The sequence below is a fragment of the Choloepus didactylus genome, chromosome 14 (genome assembly GCF_015220235.1).
Source record: "Choloepus didactylus isolate mChoDid1 chromosome 14, mChoDid1.pri, whole genome shotgun sequence".
Taxonomy (NCBI): Eukaryota; Metazoa; Chordata; class Mammalia; order Pilosa; family Megalonychidae; genus Choloepus; species Choloepus didactylus.
Genome location: NC_051320.1, coordinates 8248292 through 8257942, shown reverse-complemented (window position 1 = coordinate 8257942; position 9651 = coordinate 8248292). Strand labels below are relative to the sequence as shown.

At 40.0% G+C, this 9651-nt stretch overlaps 1 protein-coding gene and 1 pseudogene across 1 annotated transcript; both read right to left on the bottom strand.

Moving 5' to 3' along the window:
- Window positions 1–1987: 1987 nt before the first annotated feature.
- Window positions 1988–2686, bottom strand: LOC119509596 (ret finger protein-like 4B). The gene has a single exon (XM_037803569.1). It carries the CDS (start codon window positions 2684–2686, stop codon window positions 1988–1990), a length of 699 nt encoding a protein of 232 aa, XP_037659497.1.
- Window positions 2687–9306: 6620 nt separating this feature from the next.
- LOC119509706 lies at window positions 9307–9407 on the bottom strand (annotated as a pseudogene).
- Between the last annotated feature and the right edge of the window lie 244 nt (window positions 9408–9651).

The window sequence follows — 9651 nt, the reverse complement described above, 5'->3', positions numbered from 1 at the left end:
ACCCATTCGGGGTGGGTCTAAACTGAATCACTGGAGCCATATAAATGAGGTGACAAACAGAAGGAACTAGTGCAGCTGAGAGTGACATTTTGAAGAGGAGCTACTGCCAAGAAGGACACTTTGAAGAATGCACAGGAGCTGAGAGTGGAGCTTCAGCTTACAGAGACATTTTGGAGACAGCCTTTGAAAGCAGACTGTTGCTCTGGAGAAGCTAAGAGAGGACAAATGCCCCAAAAGCATTTGAGAGTAACATTTTGGAAAGAAGCTGAAGCCTAGAGAGGAACGTCCCAGAAGAAAAAGATTTTGAAACCAGAACTCCGGAGCAGACACCAGCCACGTGCCTTCCCAGCTAACAGAGGTTTTCTGGATGCCATTGGCCATCCTCCAGTGAAGATACACAATTGTTGATGTGTTCATTACCTTGGACAATTTATGGTCTCAAGACTGTAACTGGGTAACCAAATAAACCCCCTTTGATAAAAGCTGATCCATTTCTGGTGTTTTGCATTCCAGCAGCATTAGCAAAATAGAACAGCTGCCTTCATGCAAAATAAAGGAAAAGGATTGGCTTTTATAAAGGGGATTTATTAGGCTGCAAATGTAGAGTTCTAAGGCCATAAAAGTGTCCAAACTAAGGCATCTACAAGAGAATACCTTCACTGAAGAAAGGCCGAGGGCGTCTGGAACACCTCTGTCAGCTGGGAAGGCACATGGCTGGTGTCTGCTGGTCCTTTGCTTCCTGGTTCTGGTTTCAAAATGACTTTCTCCAAATTGTCTCTGGGCTTCTGTCTCTCTTAGCTTCTCTTTCTCAGCTTCTGTGCATCCGTGCTTGTTCTCCCAGGGCATTTCTCTTTCTGCGTCTGGGGGTCCTCTCTTAACTTCTCTGGGGGCAAACTCTGGGCTTCAGCTTTTAACTTAGAATCTCCAAATGTCCTTCTGTCTGCATTTCCCAGTGTCTCCAAGCATCTGTGTTGTGTGGGCTCTCAGTTCTCCTAAAGGACCCCAGTGATCTAATAAAGACCCAACTGGAATGGGTGTGGTCACACATTTATGGAAATGATCTAATCAGAAGGTCTCACCTTCAACTGGGTGGGTCACATCTCCATGGAAACAATGTAATCAAAAGTTACCACACTAATCAAAAGACCGATATCTGCCTCCACAAGATTGCATTGAAGATTACTTTTCTGGGGGACATAATAGATGCACACCAGCACATATGCATATCAATCAATTATTTATATTCTGCCTCTTCCTAAGGATTTCAGGTTGTCATCCTCCATAAATTTTTATTGTGCATGCATATCCTTGTGATGAATCTTCATTAGACTAAATATATTCTAGAATTGCAGTATTACCCTGCAAAACACAAAATATTTCTAAAAAAGTATTTCCAAACTCATCTTAAATTTTAATGTGTTTTGATTGAAAATGTATCATTGACTCCCTGGGCAAAAGCAAATTGAAATGTCTTAGGCAAATTTGCTTTCAGATCAGAAGAAAAAGTACAATTGTTTGAGGATATCCTTGGTAATTGTGGTTCATTTAAATTAGCTGCATTTTAGAGCTGTGATACACTGAAGAACTGAGAGCAAATGTTACCTCCTTTGGAGAAAAGGAACTCAACTGAAAGTTGAAAAGAAAGCAACTTTTTTCCTTTTAACATTTTATTGATTTAATTGCAAGAAAATTTAAAAAAGTAACAAACTCAAAAGCAACATTGAAAACAGTTTTTGCTGGATATACATTGAATAGTTAATATGGTTAATAATTCTTACAAGTCAAAAGTCCAAAGTACTCTGAAGCATGAACTTACTGTCCTTACATCTCACAAGTAGAATATGCAGAAGTTTTTGCATCCAAAACTGCATCTAGTGGGCAAGCCAGGGACCCAGTCTTCAGAAGAGTCATTTCTCTCTTTCCGTAACCAACTCCAGTATTCAGAACCTTTTGCAATCCTCTGACCATCTCCACTGAGCTGAGTTTCTCATGGGCAGAGGCTCAAGGGGGCGCCGCTGTCACATTCTCCAGGATGCTCAGGACAGAAGAAGGGACGCAAAGGCTCCAAGGAGGAGAGCTGACGATATGTGTAGATGAGGGCATCATTTCTGACATCAAAAAACTTGATTTCTTCCATCTCCACATCTAGGAAAATTCCCACACGGTCAAGGTCAGAGCTTGCAGAAATTCTGGTCTGTGGGGAGGAGCTCGGGTAGATGGCATTTCCCGTCAGGCTGATGATCCAGAAGCCAAGCTCAGAAGAGAAACTGCTCTTCTCCTTTCTGTTCACGGACTCCTTGCAGACACCTATAGCCCACTCCTTGCCCTTTCCCACTTCGACCTCCCAATAATGGCGGCCAGAGGAGAAGTGGGGGGTGCCCAGGACACAGGGCATGTGGGTGAATCTCTCGGGACCTTCCTTTGGGTTGCGGCAGACCTTCCCGCACTGGACGCTTCTCAGGTCATCGGAGAGCACAAGGAAGGGGTTGGCGGTGGCAGCGTCCAGGGTCATATACTCTTGGAACTTCCGGATTTCCTCACTTACGTGCAGGCTTTGCTCCAGGAGGGGACCGTGTTGCATGATGAGAAGAGTCAAGGCTCGAATCTGCCATTCTTCCAAAGGAGGTCTCTCATTCACTTCTCGACACAGGGGGCAGACCAATTTGGAATCCCCCCTTTCCTGCATCCAGCTTTGAATGCAGTTATAACAGAAGGTGTGTGCACAGGAGAGAGAAATAGGATTGGAGAAAAATTCCAGGCAAACAGGACATGTTGCCTCCTCTCGCAAGCTTTTAGCCATTGGTTGTGATGGTCGCTCTTCAGCAGTAGAGAACTGAGCTGAAATTGCCCTTTATTAGCTTCTGGAATTGATCGGGAGCTTTCACCTTGTCAGTAACCGGAGTGTGTTTGTCTGGAGACTTTCAGATGAGGTCTTCTCTCTGTAGAAGCTGGACTGAAATTTAGCTGGAGTCTTTCAGTTGAGATCCTGAGGGTCCGGTGTTCCAACTTCACTCTCCGGTTCTCTGCTCCTCTCAGCAATGAGCTGGAGCTGATTCACTGGCCTTTTTAAATGCCTGGGATGCAGACTCCGCCCCCAATCACATCACAGTCTCCGCCCAAGGAATGTGTTAACTGAATCTAATCAAATAAATGTAATCAACCCTTCTCTTCTTAGAGCATGATGGTGGCATTAATGAACACTCAAATTTTCATAGTACAGTTTTCCTCTTTGAGTTAAACTAGCCAACTAAATGGGAATGAGATTCTCTAATTTTAGATGTCAACTTTAAAAAACAAAATGTTTTGCCATGCAAATACAGAAACGCTCTGTTGAAACCTAATCAAATCTTGGCTAATGCAATCATTGGTGTTGATATCTCTGATATAATTATGAGTAAACAGAATCTACACCCACTTTCATATTTTAAATATATTTTTAGTATTTTTTGAAGTATATTCACATGCCATACAGTCATCCAAATTGTAAAACAATTGCTCACAGTATCATTATATAATTGTGCATTAATCACCACAATCAATTTTTGTACATTTTCATTAATCCAAAAAATAAAAATAAAAATAAAAGTAAAAAGAATACCCCAAACATCTCATACCCCTTTCGCCTATATTATTCATGTACTTTATTATCCATCCTACTACTCATTTGTCCCTACACTACTCAAAGGGAGTGTGAGCCACAAGGCTTTCACAATCACCTGGTTACACCATATAAACTATACAGTTAGATTCTCACCTTCAAGAATCAAGGATACCGGATTGCATTTCAACAGTTTCAGGTATTTCCTTCTAACTATTCTAAAAAACTAAAAACTGAAAATGGATATCTATGTAACACATTAGTTACCTCCAGAATGACCTCTTGACTCCATTTGAAGTCTCTCAGCCACTGAAACTTCATTTTGATTCTTTCCTTTTCCCCCCTTTTGGTCAAGACTTTCTTAATTACATGATGCAGGGACCAGGCTCATCCCCAGGAGTCATGTCCCGTGTTGCCGGGGAGATTTACTCCCCTGGGAGTCATGTCCCAAGTAGGAGGAGGGCGGTGAGTTTACCTGCTCAATTGGCTTAGAGAGAGAGGCCACATCTGGGCAAAATAACTTTTTACTTTGAAATAGTTTCAAACTTGCAAGGGGATAGCAAAAATGAGACAAAACCCATATGGAGAACTCCAAGATATCCTCTACCAAAATATGCAGGACTGCCAATTTTAATTTTTTTTTTTTGACTCTTGAAAACATGTTGGATAATGGAAGCCAGACACAAAAGAGAATGTACCAGACACTTTCATTTCTATGACATTACTGAACAGTCAGTGGTATTACATGTGATGAAAATCAGAATAGGTGTTGGACTAGAAGGAGTGGATCAACTAAAAAGGAACATGAGGGAATTTTGTGGGGTGATAAAAATGTTCTTCATCTTGATTCTACAGGTAGTAACACAGGTGTATACATCTGTGAGAGCTTGTTGAACTGTAAACTTAAAATCTATGCATTTTGTTAAATGTTAATTATTCTTCAATTTAAAAAAATATTGTTAATGAAATTAACCTGTATGAGTTAAGTTCATCCAGATGAACTCAGCTGCACTAGTTCCTTCTGTTTGTCACCTCATTTACATGGCTCCAGTGATTCAATTTAGACCCACCCCGAATGGGTGGGGTAACACCTCCATGGAAATCATCCAATCAGAAATGATCCAATCAGAATCATCACCCACCATTGGGTGGGGCACATCTCCACAGAAACATTCAAAGAATTACAATCTAATCAATACTGATATGTCTGCCCACACAAGATTACATCAAAGATAATGGCATTTTGGGGGACTTAATACATTCAAACCAGCAAATGAGGACAAAAGCTAAATTTAAAAATAAGATGGTATGGGGAGGATGGAATGCTTTTGATGTTCTCTTTTACTTTTATTTTTATTCTATTCTTTTGTAGTATGGAAAATGTTCAAAAATTTTGTGTGGATGAATGCACAATCATATGATGGTACTGTGAGCAGTTGATTGTATACTGTGGGTGATCGTGGGGTATGTGAATATACCTCATATATGGTGTAACCAGGTGATTTTGAATTGTTTTTCTGTAATAAAAAAAATTTAGCTTTAAATCATGGTTCTTTCACTTTCTAAATGAAGGCATTGGGCAGGTGTGCCAGTTTGATGTATTGTGTCCCCCCAAATGCCATTATCTTTGATGCAATCTTGTGTGGGCAGACATGTTAGTGTTGATTCGATTTTGGATTCCTCTGGGTGTTTCAATGGAGATGTGATTCAATCAACTGTGGACAAGACCTTTGGTTGGATAATTTCCATGGAGGTGTGGCCCCACCAATTCAGGGTGGGTCCCAATTAAATTACTGGAGCACCATATAAGCTCAGACAGAAGGAGCAAGCTTGCTACAGCCAAGAGGGACATTTTGAAGAATGCACAGGAACTGAGAGAGGAGCTTCAGCTTAAAGAGACATTTTGGCCTTTGAAAGCAAACTTTTGCTCTGGAGAAGCTAATACAGGACAAATGCCCCAAGAGCAACTGAGAGTGACATTTTTGAGGAGCTGAAGCCTAGAGAGGAACATCTGGGAGAAAGCCATTTTGAAAGCAGAACTTGGGGGCAGACACCGGCCACGAGACTACTCAGCTAACAGAGATTTTCTAGACACCATTGGCCATCCTCCAGTGAAGGTATCCTTTATTGATGGGCACTTTATGGCCTTAAGACTGTAACTTTGTAACCAAATAAACCCCCCTTATAAAAGCCAATCCATTTCTGGTGTTTTGCATTCCAGTAGCATTGGCAAACTAGAACAGCAGGTGATACAAACTCTCTGTGTTTTTGATACATGATCTATAAACCACCTATATAAGTGACTTACAAAGATTAAATGAGACCTGTGGTTAGACATGACACTTGGGGAGGAATCAGTGTAGGTAGCTGCTGCTATTATTTTTTATTATCACTTTTATCATCATTCATAATTGGAGATTAGATGTTGAATGCAATAGCATTGGTAAGCACTAACCATTAAAATTCAGGAGAAAATAGATATATATAGATACATGATAGATAGCTATGGAGAAAGACTTACATAGAGATATTTATATCAATCTGAAGTCTGGATTTTTACTCTGATTCAAAAACAGTCTTCTAGAAGTCTATGTGATCCCATTTAATTGTAAGTTAAATATATGTGTATTTTTATATGTACATTGCTTGGCTTAGAACTTCGAAAGCTTCCTGAGATTCTCAAAGTAATTTTTGTGATCCCCACCCCACAAAGAAAAGACCAATTATTGCTGCCCAGGGAATTATCACTCATAATGGACTTTTTTTCCTAGCATTTAGCCAGCTTTTGAAAATAAAGACAAAGGACCTCAGAGTATAAATATGCAAGTTAGTATACAAGCTGTGATCTGTTTGCATTTCTTTTTCCTTGTATTTTTGTGTTCTTGTTTTGTGTCTTTTTTAAAAAAAATTCAGTTTTATTGAGATATATTCACATGCCCCACAATCACCCACAGTGTACAATCAACTGCTCACAGTACCATCATATGATTTTGCATTCATCCACACAAAATGTCTGAACATTTTCTGTACTCCAAAAAAATAGAATAAAAATAAAAGTAAAAGAGAACATCCAAAGCATTGCATCCTCCCCATACCATCTTATTTTTAAATTTAGCTTTTGTCCCTATTTGCTGGTTTGAGTGTATTAAGTCCCCCCAAATGCCATTATCTTTGATGTAATCTTGTGTGGGCAGACGTATCAGTATTGATTAGATTATAACTCTTTGAGGGTTTCTGTGGAGATGCGCCCCACCCAACTGTGGGTGATGACTCTGATTGGATAATTTTCATGGAGGTGTTTCCCCACCCATTCAGGGTGGGTCTAAATTAAATCATTGGAGCCATGTAAATGAGCTAACAAACAGAAGGAACTCTGTGCAGCTGTGAGTGACATTTTGAAGAGCAACTGAGAGTGACATTTTGAAGAGGAGCTACAGCCAAGAGGAACACTTTGAAGAATGTACAGGAGCTGAGAGAGTAGCTGCAGATGAGAGACAGTTTGAAGACAGGCGTTGGAAGCAGATTTTGCTCTGGAGAAGCTAAGAGAGGAAAAACGCCTCAAGAGCAACTAAGAGTGACATTTTTGAGGAACTGTAGCCTAGAGAGGAACGTCCTGGGAGAAAGCCATTTTGAAACCAGAACTCTGGAGCAGATGCCAGCCATATGCCTTCCCAGCTAACAGAGGTTTCTGGACACCATTGGCCATCCTCCAGTGAAGGTACCCAATTGTTGATGCATTACCTTGGACCTTTTATGGCCTTGAGACTGTAACTGTATAACAAAATAACCCCCCTTTTATAAAAGCCAATCCATTTCTGGTGTTTTGCCATCTGGCAGCATTAGTGGACTAGAACACCCTATTTTTCTTCTCATCTAGAACCACCAACTTTTAACTGCTTGACACATTTGCCCTATAATCCTATCTATACATCTGTCTATCCATTGTCTATGTATCTCTCTATTTATCTATTTATCTATCTTTCTATCTATCTCTCTATCTGAACCCATCCCCTTTTCTAAATAGTGTATTCACACATCACACAATCTGCCCAAAGTGCACAATCAATAGCTTTCAGTATAATCACAGAGTTATGCATTCACTACCACAATCAATTTGGGAACATTCTCAGTGCTTCGAAAAAAAAATCTCATGTACCTTATATCTCCCTATTGTTGGTGCTTAGCTTTGGTATAGTGCCTTTATTACAGTTGATGAACTCATATTACAATATTACTGATAACTATAGTCCACAGTTTGCATTAATTGTACTTTTTCCCATATGCCACCTGTGCTGTTTTGAATCTGTTATGTCCTCCACTAAAGCCATGTTCTTTAAATCCAATCTTGTGGAGCAGAGTTATTATGGGTGGGATCTTTTGATCAGGATGTTTCCATGAAGATGTGACCCCACCCATCCAATGTGGGTCTTAATTAGTTTACCAGCATCCTCTATGAAAGGATAAAAGGCAGAGACATTTTTGAAGAGATAAGAGAGACTCTTAGAGAGAAAATGGCCAGAGACATTTGGGAAACAGCTGTTGAAATCAAACATTTGGAGATACTAAGATAGGAGATGAAGCCCAGCATTTGCCCCAGAGAATCCACAGATGCTTAAGGAGAAAGCCACTGGAATCAGACGCTGAAAGCAATGCAACATAGGAGCAAAGGACCAGCAGATGCCAGCCATGTGACTTCCCATGTGACAGAGAGGTGCTTCGGAAGCCATTGACCTTTCTTCAGTGAAGGTATCTGTGATGGTTAGGTTCATGTGTCAACCTGGCCAGATGATGGTGTCCAGGTGTCTTGTCAAGTCAGCACTGGCCTAACCATTATTGCAAAGACATTTGTGGCTGGTTAATAAACCAGAGGCTGGTTTATTAAATCATCAGCCAATTGACTGCACCTGTGACTGATTACACCAATGAAGGGTGTGTCTTCCACAATGAGAGCATTCAATTAGCTGGATTTAATCCAATCAGTTGAAGACTTTTAAGGGAGAAAGGGAGAGAACCTTCACTTCTTCAGCTAGCCAGTATCTCCTGAGGAGTTCATCAAACACCTTCATCGGAGTTGCCAGTTTGCTGCCTGCCCTACAGAATTTGGACTCGTGCATCCCCACAGTTGTGTGAGACACTTTTATAAAATCTAGTATTTACAGATATCTCTTGTTGTATCCCTAGAGAACCCTAACTAATACAGTATCCTCCTGTTATGCCTTACTTTGGACCCTTTCTTGGCCTTAGACCTGGAAATTTGTGAACTAATAAACCCCCATTCAAAAACCAATCCATTTCTGGTATTTTGCATTTGGAATCTTTAGCAAACCAGACCACCACCTTATTTTTAACACTTTTTAATAGTGATGTGATTTTGTTCTAGTTCATGTAAGAACTTTCTTGTATTTGTACAATTAACCACAGTCATCATCCACAACAGGTTTTGCTATGTTATACAGTCCCATGTTTTATCCTCTAGCTTTCCTTCTAGTGACATAACATGACCCTAGACATCCGCTTTCAACCATACTTACACCCAGCACTGTTAATTACACTTACGGTACTCTGCTTCCATCACCTCTATCCATTTACAAACATTTACAATCAACCTTATTAAAAATTCTGTTTATGTTAAGCATCATCTGCCCACTCTGTACCCTCTTTCTAGATACTGGATTTTAATTCTCCAAGTTTACTCATTAGAAGTAGTTAAAATTATGGAGTGCTTCACTAATTTGTGCACATCCTTGTGCAGGGTCCATGCTAATTTCTCTGCATTGCTCAAATTTTAGTATATGTGCCACCAAAGCAAGCCTCCAGCTAGTCTTAAGAACATCATTACTAGAATTATTTTAACCAAGTTTGCATTATTTAGTCTAATGATAAACTTCAAAATCAAATTTATTTATTCAGAAACATTTTGGCATCTATAAAATGGTAACAATCTTATTACATGTTGGCATTGGTGATAAAACAATAAAAAAGTTACCCACATGCATGTTTGAAATCAGTTGGGCATCACTTGGTAGTGAAGAGGAAATTTATTCAGCATTCAA

Bases quoted from the DNA above. Each gene is read 5' to 3' on its own strand.
- LOC119509596 (XM_037803569.1), bottom strand. From the start codon at position 2,686: ATGCAGGAAAGGGGGGATTCCAAATTGGTCTGCCCCCTGTGTCGAGAA.